Source organism: Tursiops truncatus, chromosome 20 (assembly GCF_011762595.2).
Source record: "Tursiops truncatus isolate mTurTru1 chromosome 20, mTurTru1.mat.Y, whole genome shotgun sequence".
Lineage (NCBI taxonomy): Eukaryota > Metazoa > Chordata > Mammalia > Artiodactyla > Delphinidae > Tursiops > Tursiops truncatus.
In genome coordinates this window covers 37,309,715-37,336,030 of record NC_047053.1, presented here as the reverse complement: position 1 = coordinate 37,336,030, position 26,316 = coordinate 37,309,715, and the positions used below count along the sequence as shown (strand labels likewise).

Sequence of the window (26,316 nt, the reverse complement as noted above, 5' to 3'; positions counted from 1 at the left end):
ATAAATAAGAAATAACTCTTGGAAATAAAAAATGATACCCCCCCAAAAAAAATTAGTGTAAAGATTGGAAGTAAAGTTGAAGCAATTTCCTAGGAATTAGAAAGAAAATATTAAATGAGGAAAATAGGAGACAAATAATTTAAAAAATTAAAGATAGACCAGAAGGTCCAATATTTGACTAATAGGAATTTGAGCAAGAGAGGACAGAGAAAATAGTGGGAGATGATACCAACAGATTTCCAAAGCATTTTCCAAACTGAATCATAGATTTGCAAGTTGAAAGATCTGATAGAATAATAAAAAAGACACAGACCAAGAGGACTGATTATGAAATTTCAGTAAACTGGGGATACAGAGGCTGTACTAAAAGCTTCCAGCAAGAGTAGCTAGAGGTTACATTCAAAGGACTAATCAGAATAGCATTACATATCACAGTAGTAACATAGGAAGACAGAATGCATTAAGCAGTATCTTCAGATATCTTCAGTGGAAAGGATTTCCAACCTATAATTTTATTCAGTCATATTATCAATCAAATGTGAGTCTAGGATAAAGATATTTTTAGACGTGCAAGTGACCAGGATTTCAGTTCTCATGAGCCTTTTTTCCCCCGTAAGTTACTAGTGAATGTACTCTTAAATAGGAAGGGAAAAGAAATCGGGTCCAAGACTCAGAATTCAGTCAAAGAGAAGAGCCAGGGGAGAGCCCAAGGTGACAGCTCTGTACCTAGTCTAGAGAGTCCCCCCACAGAGGGAAGCAGAAGAAAGACCAAAGGGTTCTGGGAAGTTATGGCTCTGGGAAAAAGCAATATCTGGTGTGTTTGAGCATATGGAAAATATTGATAGACATGTGACAGATGCTGGAGCATTTGAGGAAAAGTTAAAAATATATAGAAAGTAGGAAAAATGAGGTTGTCATTAATTTGTAGGGACAAAGAGTACATGGTCCTATTGTTCTGCTGGCTCAGCACTCAGTAGTATCTGTCCAGTATTACATTCACACTCACTCTTTATTTAAACAAAGATTGTCATAAAATTACATAGGGTATGGAGGCTAGAGGTAGAGGTTGATGTCGATAGGTAATATCTAAATTTGATAAATCAAGCATATTTAGAAAAACAGAGGTAAATATCAAAAGAACCCCCTAGAAGATTCGATAGGGTATAGGGGTAGGGCGGACCCTACTGTTTTTCCAATGTCCTTTTGTCTTGGTTGAATTTTTATATAAAAATTCAGTTAAGTTATATGGTATATTATAGAGACCTCTTTCTAGATATATATATATCAATTAATAACAGCCAAATATTTAGCTATATCATGCATCCTTTGTTTAGCTATCTTGTTCATAATAGCACCACTGTCTTATTCATATCATGGCCTAGGAAGTCTAATAGATTTCCTTTGTTAATTTGGTATCACTTTTCCTTAATGACTTTCTTACAAAGTTATATCTTCCCTTCCTTTTTAAAGAATCTTTGTTCTGATTTAACATATTGTTTCTTTTGGTTCCTTTTAAATCTAAAATATAATTTCTGGCATGCAGTTAGGGTATCTAGGGTACTGTGTACTTTGTTTCTTACATTATCTAAAACAGGGGAATGCTTTTTCTACAAATAAGTAGCATGGCTGTATTAAAATACCATTGCTTTGGAAATATTTCCATAGCAGTAAGATGATTTAGAATGTGTGTTTGTGAGTGAGTTGTAAAATTACTATCTGACATATGTCTTGGAAAATTCCACAGATTCTGCCAGTTTTCAGTTTCTGGCACATCGACTAGAATTTGTACATGAGGAAGTCAAACCCTACTTTGCTCTGATTTACCACCCGCTCTGGCATTTTGGAATATGAGATTCAGTTAAATGCTTGCTAATCCTGAGTCAGATCCCATCATGGCCTTGTTGTATCTACTAGTAGTTCTTTTGTGTGTATATAGTGTGGTGGAGCTGGGGTAAGTGGAGGAGAAAAGGGGAGGACATATAATTATATTGCCACCTTGACTTTAAAATTCTTTCCTTTCACTTCATAACTTCAAAAGAAGTTTTCAGTAGGGCATGGAAGATTTCCAGGATTGAGCAGTACCCAAAATGAGTTCCAGTCATATCCAGTAGTTCATCGAAGTTCATGGAGTCGTTGGTGCTCTGGAATGTTGCTGTGGATAGTTAATACTGATTAAGTGGAAGAAATTCTCAACAGAAAACAGAATAAAAGTGTATACTTATTTTAGACTGAGAGCAATGAATTGGTAGTGGATATTGATTTCGGTTAAAGAAACAGAAGTCAGGATAAAAGAAAGCTTGTAATATTGACTCAGATATTAGAAAGTGTCCATAGCAGAAAGTTTGATCTATTAAGTAATGTATCTGTTTTCTAAATGTATCCCTTCCTTGGTGTTTTTATCTAGGGATTTCTTTCTTAAGATAAATTTAGTCATGATATGGTAATGCACTGACAGCAGTTTGCTTCTAAAAAGCAATTATATTTCTACTAGGGACAAGATGTTGGGTGGAGGAATTACAAACTTACTTTGTTTTAGGTTTATTTAGGCATACAAAAATGTTTTCCTCTTAGATTTTGGCGAGAAATCAGTTGGAAAAACATCTGGTGTTGGTTGAGTGAGGGAATGGCATAATCAGTAAAAACTACTTATAGGAAAAAATCGTTTTAAAAAAATCTCTGCAGCTTCAACTCTGGATTTCTTTATGATGGTTCATTCTTAATCTCTCTCAGAAATTTTCTTCCCACCAAAGATTTTACCTGTGTTGGGCTGCTTCAGTATGTCTCAAATTTTATTCAAATCTATGAAATTTAGATCACAAGTCATGAACTTTTAAAATGTAGAATGTTTTCATAGCTTTTGCTGTCTAACAACTGCTCTAAAACCTAGTGGCTTGAAACAGTTATTCAGTCTGGCACTTCTTCTAGTCACCCAAAAAGGTTGCCCGTGAGGCTGCAGTCCTCTGGTGGCTTGACTGGGACTTGAGTGTCTAAGATGGCCTCATTTACAGTCTGAGACCTTGGTGTCACTGTCAGCTGGTACTCTTTTTCCACAAGGCCTGTCATCATTCACAAGTTTAGCCTGGGCTTTCTTACATGGTGGCAGGAGTGTTTGAAGAAGGTAAAGTTTTGGTTAAGGCTTAGCTTGGAAATTGCAGTGTTATTTTCACCACATTCTTTTGGTCAGATCAAGTCATCATGTGAACTCAAATGCAAAGGGTGGGAAAACAGACCCCACCTATTGAAGGGAGGTGCAGCAAAAGCCCACTGCAAAAGGGTATTGTAGCAAGGAGATAAGATTCTTCAGAGGCCCTTATTATAAGGTTCTACCATGGTCTGCCCTCTGGCTCCAATGGTTTGCATTCTTGTCTCATGCAAATCATTCCCTCCCAAGACATCTGAAAGTCTTATATCCAAAAACAACCTGTATAAATACACAAATAAATAATGGTGAAAACCTGTAACTTGTTATCTGCATCTGATTTAGAGGTAGATGAGGGTCCTCACCTGCAGTTCCTCTTGATCCAGAGACCTATGAACTAAAAAGAAAAGTTATCTGCCCCATACACTCAACATATACCGTTATTCACAGAGATAGAATAACGGCAATATACATTCACCCTAAAAAGGGGAAGTAACAGGAGGCATATAGCATATATCGATTCTGAAATATAGCATATATCAATTCTGAAATATAGCAGACGCATTGTCAGGTCACCTACTCCAGGTGAAATGGAACAGGACCCTATGGTCCTTCCCCACCATGTCCTCTGCCTCCTTTTGTCTGTAGAAAAACTTTAGCTAAAGAGTTTAATCAGAGAATTGAGAAAATGCAGAAGCAAAGGAAAACAGTCAAACAAGACCAAATATTGATAGTTCAGTTATTAAACAAATTCAAGGACCTTTAGTTCCTTCTCATGGGCTGTAGATAATATTCTGTCCTTTGAGCTGTTTTGTAGATATTGCAACCCCCACCAGGTGGAAGAAGTTTACTACATGATGACCAGACTGTAGCCATGGCATGAGCTGCCATAATTCTGAGAACTGTTCTCAAGGAAATGGGAACAAACCGACCCTGGAACTGAAGATTAACTGTACTTAAAATCAGGATGACGCTGATCAGACCACCGCATGACCAATTTCAAGATGACTGTCAGAGCTGACTATTTGGTTCCTGCATGTAGCCCCCTACCTCCGCCTATACACACCTGAAACTCCCCTTTAAAAGCTCTTGCCCACTGATTGTCAGTGGGGAGTTGGCCTTTGGGCATGAGTCCACCCTCTCCCCTCCTTGCCGGCCTCTGAAATAAAGCAAATTTTACTTTCCACCAACCTTGCCTCTCAAGTATTGGCTTTCGAGCAGCAAGCAGCTGGACCCTACTTTTGGTAACCCAGAAGCAGGAAACGTGCCTTGATTGGGGCCCATTTCTGCTTCCTGGGAATGGTTCCCTAATCCGTTGTTCTCTGTGATTCTTGGTACTGCATTATGAGCTCTTAACACTGCTTTCTGAGAGGTCTCTCCTTTTACATAAGAAATACCTTATGAAGCTAAGTAGCTTTCTCAGGGTACTTCCTCCCTATAGAAAGTTGGGAACCCAGTGGCCTTTTTTCATTTTAAATAGTTTCTGTCCCTTGTTGTACCCAGCAGGTACAACTTCCTTTAAAATTTCTGAAATTTTCTGTGAATCTGGTTTGTGTTATTCCATGTCCCAAAAGCTACATCATTATAACTCTTTAAAGACAGTCCTCTCCTGACTTTGGTTGTGTCTATCCGCTGTGGCATAAGTTCCCTTTAGCTTCTTAGAGGCCATTATGTCTAGTCAAGAGAGTCAGCTAGGTATGGCTTTAAAAGTTTCTGAATTAAAAGACAATTGTATAACCTTTCGTTAGGCAGAGTTCACATGTATGATATTTAGAAGCATGATGTGTTAAAAAAGGATAAATTGGACTATATCAAAATTAAAAATACTTGTTCTTCAAAAGACACCATTAAGAAATAGAAGTCATGACACACAGAATGGGAGAAACTATTTGCAAGTCATAGAGTAGATAATGAATGTGTATTCAAAATATATAAGGAGCCCCTAAATCTCAATAGTAAGAAGATAAACAACTCAAAAGGGAAAATGATTTGAATACACATTTCACCAGAGAAGTCTTCTGAATGGCTGAAAAGCACATGAAAAGATGCTCAACAGCATTAGTAATTAGGGAAGTGCAAATTGAAACCACAATGAGATACCACCCCATTAGACTGACTGAAATAAAAAAGGCAACAACAAGGAACGGTAAGATGGGGACAGACTGGAAACCTCGTACATTGCTGGTGGGAATGTAAAATGGTGCAGCTACTCTTGAAAACAATTTAAAAGTTTTAAATAAACTTAACCATAGGACTTCCCTGGTGGCACAGTGGTTAAGAATCCGCCTGCCAATGCAGGGGATACGGGTTCGAGCCCTGGTCCGGGAAGATCCCACATGCCGCGGAGCAACTAAGCTCGTGTGCCACAACTACTGAGCCTGAGCTCTAGAGCCCGCGAGCCACAACTACTGAGCCCACGTGCCACAACTACTGAAGCTCACATACGTAGAGCCCATGCCCCACAACAAGAGAAGCCACTGCAATGAGAAACCCGCGCGCCACAATGAAGAGTAGCCCCCACTCGCCGCAACTAGAGAAAGCCCATGCGCAGCAACGAAGACCCAACGCAGCCATAAATAAATAAATAAATTTGTTTTAAAAAAAACCAAAAAACACTTAACCATATGATACAACCCAGAAAATATCCACCTTAGAATTTATCCAAGAGAAATGAGAACATATTTCAACCCAAAGACTTGTATGAGAATGATCATAGCAACATTATTCATAATAGTAAAAAAAATTGTAACAATCCAAATGTCTGTCTGCTAGGAATGAATAAACAAAATATAGAATTCCATACACTGGAATACTATTCAACAATAAAATAGAATGAACAACTGGTACATGCTATAACATAGGTGAACTTAAAAACATGCAGAGGGCTTCCCTGGTGGCTCAGTGGTTGAGAGTCCGCCTGCCGATGCAGGGGACACGGGTTCGTGCCCCGGTCCGGGAAGATCCCACATGCCGCGGAGCGGCTGGGCCCGTGAGCCATGGCCGCTGAGCCTGCGCGTCCGGAGCCTGTGCTCCGCAACGGGAGAGGCCACAGCAGTGAGAGGCCCGCATACCGCAAAAAACAAAACAAAACAAAACAAAAACATGCAGAATAAAAAAAGATGCAAAAGATGACATATTTTATGATTCCATTTTTTTTTAATGCCCAGAAGGGAAAATCTACAGAGACAGAAAGCAGATAAGTGGTTGCTTGAGGTTGGGGATCAGCACAGGGATTGATTATAAATGGGCATAAAGGATATTTTTGGGATGATGGAAATTCATCAAAACTGAATCGTAGTGATGGTTACACAGCTTTATAAATTTACTAAAAATTATTGAAGCGTATAATTAAAACCAGTGAATTTTACGATATTTGCATTATGCCATAATAAAGCTGCTAAAATTGCTGTATACAGATGAAATCCCGTGATGGTGAAAACTTAGGAATTATTACAACTTTTTTTTTTTTAAACAAGAAATGTATCATATCCCTTGAAATAAATGGGCCATAAGTTGAATCTTCAAACTTTTTTCCTCAGGTATTTTAATCGTTATTTTTGTAATGTAGTCAGTCTGTTGCTGTGTTGATGTCATTTGCATGTTATTTGCTGAATTTAGAGTAACATTCAGTTTATTAAATTTCTTTCTTCCTCCCCTCCCCTCCTCTTCCCTCCCCTCCTGAGATACAAAGTGAAAAAACCATGGAAACCTGCTGGGAATTTACAGTCAAAAAGTATTTCCTGATCTATTTAGTAAAAATGACATTCATTGGTTGAGGAATTTCTAGGCATTGTGTTGCTTACCGACTATACTGGGTTGAACTAAACAGACAAGGCCCCTTTCCTCTCAGAGTTTACACTCTGATGTAATGGACACATCATCCTAGAGGAAGGAGTAAAGAAAGGGCACACTCTCTCTCATTAAGGATCCTCCTGATACCACACACATCACTTTTTCTTACATTCCATTGGCCAGAACGTAATGAGAAATAAAGTCTTCTTTCCACACAGCCATGTGCTAGCTAAACATTGGGAATTCTGTTACTCTAGATGAGTAGAGAGGATATGAGGGGATACTAGTATTCTATTGCCAAAATACATATATTAACTTCTGTATTTCTTCCATAATGCTTGAATAACATAGGTCAGACCTTTTAATTTCCGTTTTTGGAGTTAGTAGCTATACTTTAATCAGCAGGGGTCACTGTTGCGAAAGTATTTCTTTTCCTGTTTCCTTTGTTCAACCCATCTGCATTTCCCACCCAGATCCTGTATTTAAAGCCTCTTGAATTGGTTTCCTGTGTCTTTTTTGTGTGCTAAGCATTTAAGTTTACTATGTTAGTAAACTAATACCCAGAATGTGCCAAAGATTTAAAAACTGATCAGAAAGGCTAAAATAATAGCCAAAAAAAAAATGCTTCTTACTCTTCAGGAACTCTATGTTGTAATTACAGTTTGCAACAAGTGGTTTCACAGTTATATTTCTCAGCTAGGTTATTTATAGAAAAACGATTACAGTTTTATACAAAACAACAATAAATGCTAATGTATGACAAAACAAATCACTTAGTTTTTTAAAAACCTGAATATTTAAGAATGTCCTATCCCTGTAAGACAGGGGGGCTGTTTCAGTGTCTGTTTTTGTTTGTTTAGGGGATGATGTCCTACCTTGAAAGAAATAATCAAGAGAGAACAATGTAGTTGTTCTCATGTTCCCCCCCACAATATCCTTGTAATTTTTTGTGGATAGATTATTAAAATATATAATAATCTATCCACACATTAATATGAAACCAGATAACCTAAGAATGTCAAATGTTTGAACAGTGACTTTCTCTACGATTATATCTAAAACCTTCACAAATTTGTTATAATTCATTATATCCTTGATATAATTGGATTTGACACCCTTTATATTTTGTATGAGAAACCTAGAGTTTGGATTCAGCTGAAATAGTAAGATATCTAAAACATGTATTCTATTGCTTCTGTGAAACATTTATTTTACAAACAATACCATGGGGACTTCCTTGGTGGCACAGTGGTTAAGAATCCGCCTGCCAGTGCAGGGGACACAGGTTCAACCCCTGGTCCAGGAAGATCCCACATGCCCTGGAGCAACTAAGCCTGTGTGCCACAAGTACTGAGCCCACGTGCTACAACTACTGAAGCCTGCACACCCAGAGCCCTTGCTCCGCAACAAGAGAAGACACCGCAGTGAGAAGGCCATGCACCGCAATGAAGGGTAGCCCCCACTCGTCACAACAAGAGAAAAGCCCATGCGCAGCAACAAAGACCCAATGTAGCCAAAAAATTAAACAAACAAACAAAAAAAACCCAATACCGTGAACTGGAGCAGAAACCATTTGGGTTTCCTAGAAAACATCTAAAATTAATGTGTGTCTACCTCTAGGATTATTTTCTAAGCTCCATTGCTATGTTACTTCAAATAATAAAATATTCTGATTATGTGTTATAACTGTAATTTCTTAAGTCCTGAGATTCTCAATCTATTTTATCTGTTCCATTGGTTCTCAAACTTTAGGAAGCATCAGTATCACCTGGAGGGCTTGTTAAACTACAAATTGCCCGTCTTTCCCTCCACCACCCCTGGCATCCTGTTTCTGATGCTATAGGTCTGGAGTACAGCCCAAGAATTTGCATTTCTAACAAGGTTCTGTTTGATGCTGATGCTGTTAGTCAGGTGACCATGGTTTGTGAACCACTGATCTTTTTCTTGCAGACTTGGAGTAGGATACATATGTGCAGAAGGAATTGGAGGGAAATATAAGCCTGGACAGATATCCTATACACATGATGTTTCCCAGATACTCCCAGGACACTGTCTATTCCTTTTTTTCTTTTCTCTTTTCATATACCTCGTGTTCTTACAGAGACAACATTTGGTCTATTTAGAGTGACTTAGGGGAAGAAATTGCTGCTGGGTGTGACTTTTTTTTTTAATAAATAAATAAATTTATTTATTTATTTTTGGCTGAGATGGGTCTTTGTTGCTGTGCGTGGGCTTTCTCTAGTTGTGGTGAGTGGGGGCTACTCTTCGTTGCGGTGCGCAGGCTTCTCATTGCAGTGGCTTCTCGTTGCGGAACAGGGGCTGTAGGCATGTGGGCTTCAGTAGTTGTGGCACGTGGGCTCAGTAGTTGGTGGTGCATGGGCTTATTTGCTCTGCGGCATGTGGGATCTTCCCGGACCAGGGCTCGAACCCATATCTCCTGCATTGGCAGGCGGATTCTTAACCACTGCACCACCAGGGAAGCCCCTGGATGTGATTTTTGTTCCTTTTTGTATCTAGAATTGCACAAATCATGTGAACGACACATAACAGGTTTATATTTTTTATCAATTTAATTACCCTGTATATTCAAGTGAGCAAAGTGCCTTGGTGGGTGAGGTACGTAGCATTCAATTAAATACTTTGAATATACAAGATAAAGAGCTTAGTATTTCTAGTATAAAAATGATTATCTTTTATATTTTGTGGATTTGAGTTGGGCATAGTCTAGTATATTGGGTGCTTAGCTTAGTGATATTGTTTTATACTTACTAACGTGATTTTTCCCCAAGATCTCAAGCTTAAGATATATGTTGTGTGCTAAGAAGTCCCCCAGGCAGGTCTCAATTTTGGATACATTAGCTGTCTTTGCTAATGTTACTTATGTCATCATAAATAACATAATGTTATAATGTTATCAACAAGTAACATTGTTATTTATGTCATCAACCCTAGATTATTCAGGGTATACTTTATAACTACTTCATGCATTCTTTCCTATAAGTGTACCTGAAGAAGAATGATCTTAATGGTGTAGAGTCTTAGAAACCGTGGAATTTGAGAACTTGTTTAGGAGGAAATGTGATGGCTTCATTTTGAAAGTCTGCCTTACAGAAAAGGGATATGATTTTTTCTTAATACCTTCCATTAATGGGTAGAGAATTTAGGGAAGCAGATTATTCTTTGATGTCAGGCAATTTCCAAAAACATGTAATTGTCAGGCAGCATTACTTTTATTTTAACATAGTGTGTTTGTTGCACTGAAACTTGGTAGATGATCCAACTTTCCATCAGCAAGTCCTGTAGCTTCTTTAAAAATCCTTTTGTCTACTTTTTTTATTTTCCACTTCCACCACCCCTGTAATCTTACCTGCATCATCTTTTACTTGAACTATAATTTTAATATATTTCTAGCTTATCTCCTTGATGCCAGTCCAAAATTAGTATTTGCTTATTTCTGTGTTCTTCATTGTAGAGCAGGGGCTCCTTAAGTACAGAGATAACATCTTACTGTTTTTGTATTTCATTGCCTAGAAAAGTGCCTAACACAGGGTGTTCAGTAAATGTTCATTGTATGAAGTCAAGAGGCGTCTATGTAATACCTAATAGCAGGGACTGAACATATTCCTCTCAGCTTCAGTGACATGTGTATTGTTTTTAGTTGCTTTTTATTGGATATATAGATATTTGGTTTTTTTATGTAGCTTACTAGACGGCTCTGTTAAAAGTACCCATTATGAGTGATTTCATTAATTTGTTAAATGATCCTGCATTCATCCAGAATGCATGTGGTGGTGGTTATGAGGCATTATTACTCTTCTGCATGATATATAAAACTTGAAAGAGAACATTTCCTATCCTAGGTTTCTGAACATCTCTGTGAACAAATAAATGTGAGTTAGATTTGGAGAATAACCTTACCTTAATGGCATTTTTAAATGGTCACTCTGTACTGATATGCAAATAAACCTTTTGTAACTCAGTTTCCTTATATGTACAATGAAGATTAAGGGTAGTATGAAGATTCAGTACACTAATACATAAAATACACTTAAAATAGCATCTGGCACATAATGTCATCCTTCTGACTGCTATTAGTTCATTTTTTTCTAAAGACAGGGAACAAATTAAATGTCTCAGACATTTTTTAGCCTAAAGAGTTTCTGAAAATATGACTTTGGCTTATAACACCCACTGTACTTATTCACCTCTCTCCTAAGAGGATTACCTCTAAACTGTTGAGTTGAACATAATAAAATGTTAAGTGACACTTGACACAATGATTTTGTTTTTGCAGATGTTCTCAAATAGTGATGAAGCTGTAATTAATAAAAAACTTCCCAAAGAACTCCTATTACGGTAAGTCTAACTTTATGCTGTTTTTTTGTGTGTGTGTGTATCATATTTGCCTGTTTAAAAAAATTTTAGACTTGTTGCTAATTTTCATATATGTACAGGATCTGGATTATGTAGATTTTAAAATTTATTGATTCTTTTGTTAAACAATCTTATTCTAGGGGTTATAGCCTTTTAAAAATTAAAAAGACAAGTTATTTGACACTTTGCTCTGTTAGACTTATGATTTTACCATCCTTATTTTTAATGTGTAGAAACTACATTTGGGATCACTTGTAACATAAAACACACAGCTCCCAATTTATATACCTCTGACTTAGGAATCACCTGGAAAGAAACAGGCATCCAGGGAAGTTATTTTCAGTGCCCATTATTTGGGCACATAATCATACCATTCTTTGTTCACTTTTGTAGAATATCATGACTGAGAAAGGCACATTCTCTTTGCAAATGTTAGAAGTTAACAAGATACTGTGCTCGGGACATTTTTTTCTTGCTCATAGCTGCTACTGCAGTCTAGCCCATAACCAGCCCAGTCCCTGCTTCAGGGTGAAAAATTCTGCACTAGTGCTGGTAAAGAGTATTCCTGGCATTCCTAAGTATTTGCATGCTGAGTCCTCCACTAGATTGCAAGGTCCATGGAAGCAGGGACAAAATCCTATAAATATTTACGTAGGACTTACACTTTGAAGATGCTAAGAAAAAGGAACTGAATTGAACTTGGAATGAATGTTTTCTGTGAAAGCAAAACATACATATGTGCTGGTTGACTATAGTGTAAAGAACCTCCTAGACTACCCAGAACCATTGGAAAAATGTATCCTGAATATCTTGGGTATCCCTCAAATTTCAGCGAAATTTTAGCCATCTTAAAGAAAGATATTTTTAAAACAGGTTATGTTCTTCACTGTTACCATAAACTGAGTACACTAAGACTAAGACACACTTATTTTCAATATTAAGCATTATTTTGTACTGCAGTAGTTTACCTTGAGACTCAGAAAGATATATGGAAGTTATTTGACTCTTTGGTAACTGGCTGCATCCTGTTGTGGTTATATTTTTATATTTTATTAGAGTTTTTCTGTTTTTGCCATGAAACTCAAATTCCTTACTGTGGCCTACAAGACCTCTCATGATATGGCAGGGGAATAACATGATCTGGTGTATATTTTTAAAGAATTAGTCTGGGTACTATGTTCCAACCAGATTGGGGGATTGGAATGGAAAGCAACAAGAAAACTTTTAAAGAAATCCAGGCAGGAGATAAGAGTAACACAGATAACATTTTCTGTAATTTTTTACACTGCATTGCCTGCCCTGGCCATTTCTAGCTTTAGTCACTGTTTCTTTCTCTTTTCCCCTCCCTTCCCCTCCTTCCTTCCTTTTTGAGATATAAATTGACGTATAATCTATTAGTTTCAGGTATACAACGTAATGATTCAATATTTGTATATATTGCAAAATGGTGGCTTCCCTGGCAGTCCAGTGGTTAGGACTCCATGCTTCTACTGCAGGGGGCACGGGTTTGATCCCTGGTCGGGCAACTAAGATCCTGTATGCCATGTGGTGCAGCCAAAAAAAAAGAAAAAAAAAAGATATATTGCAAAATGATCACAACAATAAATCTAGTTAATATCCATCACCACAGGACTTCCCTGGCAGTCCAGTGGTTAAGACTTCGCCTTCCAATGCAGGGGGTGTGGGTTCGATCCCTGTCGGGGAGCTAAGATCCCACATGCCTCGTGGCCAAAAAAACCAAAACATAAAACAGAAGCAACATTATAATAAATTCAATAATGACTTTAAAATTGGTCCACATCAAAAAAAAAAATCTAAAAAAAAAAGAAAGGGACTTCCCTGGTGGCACAGTGATTAAGAATCCACCTGCCGGGCTTCCCCGGTGGCGCAGAGGTTGAGAGTCCGCCTGCCGATGCAGGGGACAAGGGTTCGTGCCCCGGTCCAGGAAGATCCCACATGCCGTGGAGCGGCTGGGCCCATGAGCCATGGCCGTTGAGCCTGCGCGTCTGGACCCTGTGCTCCACAGGGGGAGAGGCCACAACAGGGAGAGGCCCGCGTACCGCAAAAAAAAAAAAAAAAAAAAAAAAAGAATCCACCTGCCAATGCAGGGGACACGGGTTCAAGCCCTGGCCCAGGAAGATCCCACATGCAGTGGAGTAGCTAACCCCGTGCGCCACAACTATGGAGCCTGCGCTCTAGAGCCCATGAGCCACAGCTACTGAGCCTGCATGCCACAACTACTGAAGCCCATGCACCTAAAGCCCATGCTCCGCAATAAGAGAAGCCACCGCAATGAGAAGCCTGTGCGCCACGATGAAGAGTCGCCCCCGCTCACCGCAACTAGAGAAAGCCTGCGCACAGCAATGAAGACCCAATGCAGCCAAAAAAATAAATAAACAAAAATTTATGAAAAGAAAAGAAAAATATCTATCACCACACATAGTTATAAAATTTTTTTTCTTGTGATGGGAACTTTTAAGATCTACTCTCTTAGCAACTTTCCAAACATATGTTACAGTATTAACTATAGTCACAAAGCTGTATATTACATCCTGAGGACTTATTTATAAATAACTGGAAGTTATGTGTAACTTTTGGCCACCTTTACCTATTTCACCCACCCCCCACCTCTGGAAACCACCAGTATGTTCTCTGTATCTATGAGTTCCATTTTTTGTTTTTTTGTTGTTTTTAAGATCCCACATAAAATGGGATCATACAGTATGTGTCTTTCTCTCTCTGACTTACTTCATGTAGCATAATGCCTTCAAGGTTCATTCATGTTGTGGCATATGGCAAGATTTCTTTCTTTTTTAGAGCTGAATAATATTCCATTGTGTGTATGTATACGTATATATATACACACATATACATTCACACACATATCTCACATTTTTTTAATCCATTCATCCACCAGTGGACACTTAGGTTGCTTCCATGTCTTGACTATTATAAATAATGCTGCAACGAATATGGGGGATGCAGATATCTTCTCAAATTAGGGTTTTTGTTTCCTTCAGATAAATACCCAGAAGTAGAATTGCTGGATTATACGGTAGTTCTATCTTTACTTTTTTAAAGAACCTCATACTGTTTTCAGTAATGGCTATACCAATTTACATTCCCACCAACAGTGTATGAGGGTTCTCTTTTCTCCACATCCTCACCAACACTTGTTATTTCTTGTCTTTTTGATAATTGCCATTCTGACTGGAATGAGGTGATATGTCATTATGGTTTTGATTTAGTTGCTGTTTTGACTTTACTCTAGTACCTGTTGATGAGCTGTAAGGTCTATAGTTGCCAAAACAGGTGGTATTTTGGGGAAGATTGGATAAAGAGGAATTTCTGTATCAACCAGTTTTTGTTACCACAAACAACTCCTAAATCTCAGTGGCTTTTTCTTACCATTACATGAAGCTATGGGTTAGCTGAGGCTCTCTTTCAGGCAATGGGTCAACTTTTTGTTTAAACCATTTAAGCCAAATAGGAAAGAGACTTTTGTGGTATCTTTGAAATTACACTAAACAGATAACAATAGTTTAGTGTAACTATTGATAAATTCTATCCAGGGCATTTGTAATTTTTTGAAATTCGTTGAATGTAATATTTCCTTAAGAACTTTGAATACCTTGATAAATATCTTGTGGGGAGACATGTGTTGTTACAAGACTATGTGTTGTTACTCATTTTTGTCCACTAATTTTAGCATTCATTGCTGTTACCTGAAACAGTTACCACTGTTATGTTTGCCAAAGTTTTATATTTCTATAATTCTTCCTGCATATAAATTCTATTTCTATTATTCTAATTAATAATAATTAGACTTCTACTGTAAGGAAGAGACTTCAATTACATTTACTTATTTATTCAGTTATTTATAACAGTATAAACTCATGGATATTTGTTTTATTTTATGAATTATATTGTTACTATCATGACTTATTGTTCAGCCTTTTTATGTCTTCTGAATTTGTGTGTGTGTGTGTGTGTGTGTGTGTGTGTTTGGAATTTCATACCATGTCTGTGTATTAGCTATTTTATTTTATTTTTTTTAATATTGTAACAAATTCAATAAAGACTTTTTAAAACTATGTATTTATTTGGTTGCACCGGGTCTTAGTTGTGGCTCATGGGCTCCTTAGTTGCAGCACGTGGGCTCCTTAGTTGCGGCTCACCGGCTCATTAGTTGTGGCATGCATGTGGGATCTAGTTCCTTGACCAGGGATTGAACCGGGGCCCCCCTGCATTGGGAGCATGGAGTCTTATTCACTGTGCCACCAGGGAAGTCCCTGTATTAGCTATTTTAAAAAATACAGATTAATAAGTAGCATAGAATATTTGGTTTGATTAGATTTTAAGTTACATGTTAACATTATTTGATCCACCATATATCAATCTACAAGCAGAAAAGTTGTGTTACTAGGGCTGTACTATTTTCTTGCAAACCCAGAGCCACAACCAAGTTACCAATGAATTAAGGAAGTGTTCTTATTTTTTCTTAACTGTAACTTACTTTACCTTACTAATTTTTCTCCTTCCTTTTTGAAACAAAGTTTATTAGTAATGCTCTAGCAAGCTGGAATCCACTGCTTGCATAATGTGAAATTCAGTTAGCAGGATTGACAGTACTTCCTTTGAGAGAAGAACCATATGCATTTATTTAGAAGTACCTCTTGAAAAATGAATGTCAGTGTTTATAAGATAGAGACTCTTATGTGTTTTCCAAGAGCTAATGTAAAGTGAAATTACATTACATTCATTAAAGTGAAATGCAAAGTGAATCTTTGTTTCTCGAAGATTCCTTCTGAGGATGATATTGATAACTGTGATAATAATGTGAGTGGTAAGACTGCTTGAGCCCACACATGCCCTTTTGACTATAAAACAAAGTGCAGTTTCAGAATGAGGATTACCATTGCTTATAAGAATCTGAAACTTTTTTCATTAATTTTTCAACTCTTGGGGTGTTGGGTCATAATTGTCATGCAATATGTAATACGTACGTGTGAGTTGGTAGATGAACTTTTTGAACTTAGATGGAAAGAATGAATTGGCTGGGATTTTTTGTCTAAAAGAGATAATCATGCTGTGTTGGGGGTCCCCAAGACTACTCCTAGGTTTGGTGATTTACTGGGAGGACTCAAGGCTATGAGCATATAGTCATACTCATGGGTATGATTTATTACTGGGAAAATATACAGAGCAAAATTAGCAAAAGGAAAAGGCACATGGAGTGAAATAGAGAGGAAACCCGGTGTAGGCTTATGAGTCCTTTCCCAGTGGAGTCACACAGGATGTGCTTAATTCCTCCAGAAATAAATTATAACAAAAAAAGTAAAATGTTGTCTACCAGGGAAGCCTATCAGGGAATAGTGGGAACCCTCCCCAATCCAAATTCTCAAATGCCATCCAAGGGTCAGCACTGCAAGCAGGCCTTTCTAATAAGGATAGGCCTGCTATGTGAACTCTTTTCTGTACACATGCTATCTTATATTCTCTTCCAGGAAGCTTACAACATTGATGCTATCTAGTAGATTTTCATTCAGTGTATTTGCCAGGAATTTAGGGCAGATAGGGGTTTGTGTGTTTTCTTACTTTTAAAGGCACATAATGATGAAGAACATGGACTCTGGAATCTGAACACCTGGATTCTGTCATTTACTAGCTGTAAATTGAGGATTTTAGTGCTTACCTCTTAGAGTTATCCTAAGGATCAAAAGGGTTGATAAACGTAAAGTGCTTATTAGAAGAGTGCCTGGCACATAGGAAGTGCAATAAAAATGTTATGTATATTACTATTGATTTCTATTTTTTACTCATAGACCATAAAATGATGTGATTAGATGCTAAGACTGCCAAAAGTGATCATCTGTCAACTTTAAGGTGCATTGGCAGATGTTCCTGAATGAAAGAACAGAAAACCAATATTGCTCTTACTGAGCGTTTAGTTTTCTAGCCTTCTCAATTGTCCAGAACAAATCAAAGAAACAGGAAGCAAGCTGGAAGAACAAATGTGCATTTTACTCAGCGGATGCATGCCAGCCATTTCTCAGGCCCTATGTACTCCTTTTCTTTTTTTCTTTAGACACAGTTATTACAAATTTGATTATGAATAGCAGTACGTAAAAATGGGATCAGAAGAGTTATGTTAATAGAGGGTCCACTGAGTTTTAAGAAGTAGCAATCTGATAGTAAGGGAGAATATATAAAAACTAATTTTAAAAACAAAAGCAGGGGATTTCCCTGGTGGTCCAGTGGTTAAGACTGCACGCTTCCAGTGCAGGGGGCACCTGGTCGGGGATCTAAGATCCTGCGTGCCCCGTGGTGCTGCTAACAAAAAAAAGAGAAAGGAGAAAAAGGAAAAACAACAAACCAACAAACAAGTAGGATTGAGAACAGAGCAGTGGATCCCAGGTGGGAAGGGGTGGTGGGGAGGGTGAAAGGTGTAAAGGGGGTCAGCTGTATGGTGGATGGATGGAAAATAAATTTTTGGTGGTGAGCTTGTTATAGGGTATACAGAAGTAGAAATATAATGTTGTACACATGAAGCTTATACAGTGTTATAAATCAGTGTTATTTCAATTAAAAATAAATAGTAACATTCAAAACCAATACAGTACAGGGTTGCTTATTTAATGAGGAGACGTTTTAGTCGCTTAGTTACCCATGAGGATTTCACTGTATAGGATGACAAGTGATTTTCTTTATGAAAGCTATGCAATATCAAGAAATAATTAAATTATATTCCCTTAAACCTTTTGGGGAGGAAGTGGCTCAAGTGATAAATTTAATTAAATACCAAGAAAAATAAGTCAGTACATCTTGTTCTTTACTGATTTTTAACACAGTAGTTACATATATGACTATAAACGTATATTTAGGCTGGTTTTTTCCTATACCATGTATGCATGATGCATTTTCTTTTGAGTTTGCTACTGCAATTAATCGATATGTTTTCTTGGTGAGAGAATTTTGCATTAGCAGAATGGCACAGTTTAAAAATTACTACAGACCTCATTCTTGTACTTTGTATTCCTTCAACTTTCTTTCTTTTAAAGAATTTGTAGAGCGGTTTTGGGTTTACAATAAAATGAGAAGAAGGTGCTGAGATTTCTCACGTACCCCCAGCCTCACACATGCATAACCCCCCCACCCCCAGTATCAACATAACCCACCAGAATGGCACTTTTTTTTTTTGCCGAGGATGAACCTACGTTAACACGTCATAATTATCTAAAGTCCATAGTTTACCTTAGGGTTCACTCTTGATGGTGTAGATTCCATGGGTTTGTACAAATGTGTAATAATATATCCATCATTACAATATCATACGTAGTATTTTTACTGCCCTAAAAATCCTTCACGCTCTGCCTATTCATCTCTCTCCCTTTTGATCTCCATAGTTTTGCTTTTTCCAAAATGTTACATAGTTGGAATTTCTTTCAACCTTACCATAGGAGCAAACATGCAGTGTACCAGGCATTATGTTAGATATAGAAATAAACAGGAGTCGTTGTCCTCAGAAGCTCAGCGAGTAGTAGAAAACACCAACAAGAAAATAATCAATATAGAGCTATAATGGAGGTTTGCCTAGACCATTACAGCAAGCTCACATGTAGGACTTTACAACCAACCTTGGAGAGTTCAGAAGATGCTTTCAAGGAAATGAGACATGAGTTGAGTCGTAAAGGGGTAAGTAGTGATTAACTGGACAGAGAAGAAGAGTGAGGGAGAAGAACATTTCAGATGTGAGATTATTGTTTCCCCTTCGTGGACAGAGGCAAAGGGTCTTTGATTCAGCTATACTACAAGATTTGAGGCTCAATCTCTTTTGCATAATACACAGTATTGCAGTTTAGGATTTTTTTCTCCTAAGGTTTGCCTGGCAAGCAAACTGTCATTTGTGATACTGTTTATATTGGAGAATTTACAAACTTTGCACATACAGTCCTTTAGTAAATTGGATGCTGCCTGTGTATAGAACTTCATCTCCTCCCTGGTTTGCGTGTTTCTTCATAATTGCCATTTGCTTTTTTTTTTTGGCTGTGCCACACGGCATACAGGATCTTAGTTCCCCGACCAGGGATCGAACCTGTGCCCCCTTCAGTGGAAGCGTGGAGTCCTAACCACTGGGCCACCAGGGAAGTCCCACAATTTGCTATTTTAATATTTCCAAGCCTTACACTTCATTGCCTGGAGGAGCAACAACAACAAAATATTCTGAGGAGTAAATTGGATGTTTTATTTTAGGTCTGTCAGGGAGAGACTTCAGCTCTTGTTTGGCTCCAGATTTTCTTAGCCAGTAGCAACTCCTGTGCTGCCTTGATAGCATGGTAGTGATGGACTATTAATAAGATTAGACACACTGCCTTTGTTTAGGTCGTGTATATATGTGGACACACAGAGCTGTTTGTGTTTTGAGACTAAGAGCCACCTGGCCATGGGAAGATACTATTTTTTTTCCAAGTCCTTTTTGTCTTCCTATCATTAAACATCCTAATACCGTGAACTCCCACCAGGCTCAGCTTGATATTGTGAAGCTAGTTTTTGTTTTTTGGGGGGTTTTTTTGGCTGCATTGGGTCTTTACGATGGCTTCTCTTTGTTGTGGAGCACGGGCTATAGGTGCGCAGGCTTCAGTATTTGTTCTATCCCATTTTTTCCTTTATTTTTTAATATCAATATAGACTCATGGATTCCTACTTTATTCAGTGTGTTTTAATCCCATTTGGGTTATCCTTGTTTTCTGCTCAGAATGTTTCAGACTTAGCCAGTGGGAGCCCCTACAGTTATATTCTGTGTTCTTGGAATATGCCCCATCGTTGTTTGAATATATCCTCGTGTTTTTTTTTTGTTTGTTTTTGTTTTGTTTTTTGCGGTATGTGGGCCTCTCACTGTTGTGGCCTCTCCCGTTGCGGAGCACAGGCTCCGGACGCGCAGGCTCAGCGGCCATGGCTCACGGGCCCAGCCGCTCCACTATCCTTGTTTTTTGACACAAGATATTCTAGGACCTTCTTGTACTTTTCCTGACCCAGTCCTGGAATCAGACATTTTTGCAAGGAGCTCAGGGATGTTTTTTAGTGGAGAATGGTATTTAGAAGCTAAGATCTCTACCCTAGCTATGCTTATTGCTACTGGAGCATCATTGCTCGTAGATCTTCTCATCAGGTAGAGCTAAATACATGTTTGGGGGTGGGTGGTACGTAAACATATCTTTATGCAATTTTATGTCTGTCTGTATCTATATATAGGTGGATAGATAGATTAAAAATGACAATACTCTTACATAACTAGTTTATACTAACACCCCCAATCCCAGTCTAATACCATAGGGCTCATTTTAGCTCTCATCCTTTCCATATTTATAACTGTCTTCTCTAAGGGAGAAATATGACTCTATCCACAATATGTTTACTTATTTACTCAATCTTAGAATGCACATGAAATAATTAACCCATAACGTTGTGAAAAAAACCTAATTAGAGTTCATTCATTATTTATAGTTTTTTGGTGTGACTTTTGTTTGTTTTGGTCTTTTGCCTGGTGATATACAGAAGATACTGAGTTCAAAATTTACATTGGAAAAAAAAAGTTACATTCTCTTTTTTTACATTATTCATTTAAAATATAGTTCAGGGCTTCCCTGGTGGCGCAGTGGTTGAGAGTCTGCCTGCCGATGCAGGGGACACGGGGTCGTGCCTGGGTCCGGGAAGATCCCACATGCCGCGGAGCGGTTGGGCCCGTGAGCCATGGCCGCTGAGCCTGCGCGTCCGGAGCCTGTGCTCCGCAAGGGGAGAGGCCACAACAGTGAGAGGCCCACGTACCAAAAATAAATAAATAAATAAAATTAAAATAAAATAAAATATAGTTCATTTTATTCATCTCTGTTTGTATTCAGTTTGGGGTTTTCCTTTCCATCCTTATTCAATGGATTTATTTGTTTGTTTTTAGCAGATAGGTAACTTGGCAGTTACCAACCTACAAACTTTGTGTCCCCTGTGGTGGTTGGCCCCTGAAATGTAAGTTCAGTTCTTCTAACTTTAGCAGCTTGGAGTCTGCCCCACACACGTAGTATTCAGAGGTCACTCAGAGGTTTGGACAGGATTTGTGTTCTCCTCACCTCACTCTGGCTCTCTCCCTTCTCTCCTCACTTCCCATTGCCTGTGGTTGCTCCAAACTTTGTTCTCTGGTTCTCCTTCACAGATTTCTATCCAAGTTCTAAAGGCCCCAAGTATAACCTGCCCTCAGGATAAAACCCATGAAAAAACAAAACAAAACAACTGGAAAGTCGCTTGTTCTTCCCTTTTCCTCTTTAGTAGCTACCTGCATTTGTTCACTCTCCATTGCCTTCAGATGGTTGTTTTGTTTTTTTAAATTAATTAATTAATTAATTTATGGCTGCATTTGGTCTTCATTGCTATGCACGGGCTTTTCTCTAGTTGAGGCGAGTGGGGGCTACTCTTCGTCGTGGTGCGCGGGCTTCTCATTGTGGTGACTTCTCTTGCTGTGGAGCATGGGCTGTAGGCGCACGGGCTTCAGTAGTTGTAGCATGTGGGCTCAGTAGCCATGGCTCATGGGCTCTAGAGCACAGGCTTAGTTGCTCCGCGGCATGTGGGATATTCCTGGACCAGGGCTCGAATCCATGTCTCCTGCATTGGCAGGCAGATTCTTAACCACTGCGCCACCAGGGAAGCCCCAGATGGTTGTTTTTATATTTTGTTCAGAGTTTGAAGTTAGAAGATTAGAACAGTGAAAATTTACTCAGCTGTGACCAGAAATAGAACCGATTTTGTTTATTTCTGACTATATAAAACAGACATGGTTTCAGAAGTCAGATCTGTACAACAGGAGATATGTTCCTCCACCCCCACCTTTCTACCCCATCCCCATCCTCCATTTTGAATCATTTAACAAGAGTTCTGACGGAAGAACGATTCTTTTTTTTAGTATTTATTTATTTTATTTTGGCTATGCTGGGTCTTAGTTGCGGCATGTGGGACCTTTAGTTGCGGCATGCAGACTCTTCAGTTGTAGCATGCATGTGGGATCTAGTTCCCTGACCAGGGATCAAACCCAGGCCCCCTGCACTGGGAGTGTGGAGTCTTACCCACACCACCAGGGAAGTACCTGAAGAATGATTCTTGACCTTCACTTCTCTTGAGTATTAGATTTCAAACTGAGGCAGATGCCATCTTTGACATCCATTTTTTTTGTCAGTGGTTATGGATTAACTAAAAGATTGAGCTTCACCTAGAGATGTGAATTTGTAAATTAATGATAAAACTTTGCTGCCATGCACTATTGTCATCCCTCTAGCCTGGTATATTTCAGTCTGTGATCAGGTGGTTAAAAACATGAAGGTGTACTTGTTTTGCAGTTTGCTTTAAAAATATCTGAATTGTTGACCTCAAAATTCACATCTTTTATAAATGTTTTTGAGAGTGATAAATTAGTAACCTTTATAATGTTAGTAAGAATCACCTGGAGAGTGGTTTTAAAAAAATATTCTGCAGATATCTGGGCTCCACACTCAGAAATTCTGAATCCGTAGGTTTGGGCTAGGAACCAGGAATTTATATTTCTATTAAACACTCTAGGTATTGGGTGGGCCAAAAAGTGCCTTTGGCTTTTTAAGTAAAAATAAAAGACACATTTTTCATTTTTACCAAGAACTTTATTGAACAGCGTATTCACCCTTTTGTTCACTACCTTCTGCCATTTTTCAGGCAACTTCATAATTCCATCTTCCCAAAACTTTTTATCTTTTTGAGCAAAGAACTGTTCCGGTTGCCTTTCACAGTCTTCCATGGAATTGAAATTTTTTCCATTAAGAGAATTTTGTAAAGACGGAAATAAACGGAAATTCGAAGGTGCAATGTCTGGTGAATGCGCCGGATGAATCAGAACTTCCCAGCCAAGCTGTAACAGTTTTTGCCTGGTCATCAAAGAAACATGCGGTCTTGCGTTATTCTGATAGAAGATTTTGCGTTTTCTTTTGACTAATTCTGGATGCTTTTTGTCGAGTGCTGCTTTCAGTTGGTCTAACTGGGAGCAGTACTTGTTGGAATTTATCGTTTGGTTTTCTGGAAGGAGGTCATGATAGAGGACTCCCTTCCAATCCCACCATATGCACAACATCACCTTCTTTGGATGAAGACCGGTCTTTGGTGTGGTTGGTGGTGGTTCATTTCACTTGCCCCGTATCTCCCCTGCTCCACATTGTTGTACAGTATCCACTTTTCATCACCCATCACAATTTGTTTTAAAAATGGAACGTTTACGGGGCTTCCCTGGTGGCACAGTGGTTGAGAGTCCGCCTTCCGGTGCCGGGGATGCGGGTTCGTGCCCCGGTCCGGGAAGATCCCACATGCCGCGGAGCGGCTGGGCCCGTGAGCCATGGCCGCTGAGCCTGTGCGTACAGAGCCTGTGCTCCGCAACAGGAGAGGCCACGACAGTGAGAGGCCCGAGTACCGCAAAAAAAAAAAAAAAGAAAGAAAAAGAAAAATGGAACGTTTTCATTATGTTTCAGTAGAGAATCGCTTGTGGAAATATGGTCAGGAAGGGTTTTTTCGCTTAATTTATGTGGAACCCAAACATCAAAGCGATTCACATAACTGAGCTGGTGCAAATGATTTTCAGCACTTGATTTGGATATTTTGAGTATGTCGGCCATCTCCTGCGTGGTATAACATTGACTGTTCTGTTATTGTTTCGATTTGATCGCTGTCAACTTTAACTGGTCTACCTAACCATGGAGTATCGTCCAGCGAGAAATCTCCAGCACGAAACTTCGTAAGCACTTTTGACATGTTCGATCAGTCACAGCACCTTTCCATTCGCTGCACAAATCTTTCTTTGCGTTTCAGTTGCGTTTTTACCTTTCTTGAAATAATAAAGCATAATATGCCAAAAATGTTGGGTTTTTTCTTCCATCTTCAATATTAAAATGGCTACACAAAAATTCACCAATTTTGATGCCTTTTTTTTTTTTTTTTTTTTTGGCGGTACACGGGCCTCTCACTGTTGTGGCCTCTCCCGTTGCAAAGCACAGGCTCCGGACGCGCAGGCTCAGCGGCCATGGCTCACGGGCCCCGCCGCTCCGCAGCATGTGAGATCCTGGACCTGGGCACGAACCCGTGTCCCCTGCGTCGGCAGGCGGACTCTCAACCACTGCGCCACCAGGGAAGCCCGATAAGTCTTTTTTTAAACACACACTGATATGACAGCTATCACATACAGTCTAACAAAATTCTTTCAAATGAAGTTAAAGACAACTAAGTGCTACTAGAGCCACCTTACGGAAAAAAATGAACAGACCTCTTGGCCCACTCAATACATTGGTGCAAGTGATCCATGAACCGCACTTTAGTAAACAGTAAAGCAAAAGAATACGAACTAAACCTTGGGAAATGCCTTCATTTGAAAACAGAAGTATAGTAAGTGGCAATTACAAGATGGTATCTGAGAAGCCAGAAGAGGAGGTTCTTAATAAGGGAATGGTCAATATGTTTGGAGGGATAAGGCTTATTGAAGACTGATAACGGCCTTTGGATAGCACAAGAAAACCATTAGTGTTCTTCAAGGTACAACTGCAATTGAGTAGTAAAGATAGAAATTAGATTGTAAAGTGAGAAAAAAGGAGTGATGACAAAAAACCCTTTTCTCTTTGACTGTCTCCACCCATATTGACCCCATTGTTTTTTTACTTTCAGCAGCACTTATATTTTCAGGTCACACATTATATCGGTTAATCATAAGCTGCCCTGTGTCTACATGTTTCTTTTTACAAAGGCTATATGCTTCTGGAAGGCAAATACGTTGTTTTATATTATTGAATTTCCTCTCTGCCTAATAGAGTGCTGGTTATAACTAAGAACTCTGTGAACACTTAATGACTTAACCTTTTTTCTTGTGTGACTGTGAATTAACAAGATTAACTTTTTTTGTTTGTTTTGCTATCCAAGAACATTGTGTGTTATTAATTATTTTTGTCTTGATTCATGTCCTTAATGATACAGTTTCTTAATAAATTTCATTCTGTTTCTATTATTGCTAGTTGTAGGGAAAGCTATCAATTTTTCATCTTTTAGCCACATCTTTAATATTAATTCTAGTAATTTTTAGTTGTTTCTTAGATTTTCTATATATTTGTCTCCTGCCCAAAAAAAAAAAACTCTTCCAATTATTTATAGTAATTTTTTCATCATTGCTTTAGCCACAGCCTCCAAAATAAATGTTGAATGAAGGTGATGCTATCAGTCATTCTTGTCTTGTTCCTAACCTTACCTAGTTTTCAAAATCCATTCCTTGTTAGACTCTAGGTGTTTCCCCAGTTATCTGCTATCATTGCACAGCTATAATGATCTTTCTTCTTTTGAGTATTTGAAACCATCCTTTATGATTTCATTAGGATAGAATCCTAGACGTGGATTATTAAGGTGAAGAGTATTTTCCTTGACAGTCTCAAATTTACAGAAAAGTTGCAATATGGTACAAAAAACTTTTCTTCCTGAGCCATTAGAATAAATTGCAAACCTGATACCCCATGAGTAGGTCCTTAATATTTTATTTTGTATTTTCCAATCCAGCACCACATAAGTCTAATTTCCTCCCTTTCCATATTTGAATTCCCTTCTGTGACAAACCTGTCATTATCCTTAATGTATTTTGTTATTTACTCAGACTTCCTGATTGTAACCAATCTCTGACTGCGGCTGCTCCCTTTCACAAGGATTCCATCTTCACCCCACTGGGTTCACACAACTCATGCCAGACCACTCCCCTCCTCTTGCACGGACACCCTTCTACTCTGCTTGGGTTCCAAAACCCATGGTGGATTTCTGCTCCATGTGGTTGCCCTCTTCATATGGCCCAGGCACTGACACATTATGGTAGGTCACCCCAGTGTATGGATGCCCTCACTTCTTTTGGGCTTCAATTCGTCATGTGAATCACCTACACGGACATCCTTCTCAGCCCCCTCAACCTGTGACACCCCACACCAGGCTTC

General features: G+C 38.6%; 1 protein-coding gene across 7 annotated transcripts in view; it reads left to right on the top strand.

Annotated features, from left to right (window-relative positions):
* Nucleotides 1-26,316, top strand: part of FBXL20 (F-box and leucine rich repeat protein 20) — a 112,931-nt gene that overhangs the window by 36,444 nt on the left and 50,171 nt on the right. For all 7 annotated transcript variants that reach the window (XR_012328714.1, XM_019924988.3, XM_073798009.1 and 4 more), the window contains exon 2: nt 11,226-11,287. Coding sequence is in view for 6 of the 7 variants with exons in the window: in XM_019924988.3 (XP_019780547.1) it covers nt 11,226-11,287 (62 nt within the window). In the remaining variant the exon portion in view is untranslated. The remainder of the gene's footprint in view (nt 1-11,225; nt 11,288-26,316) is intronic.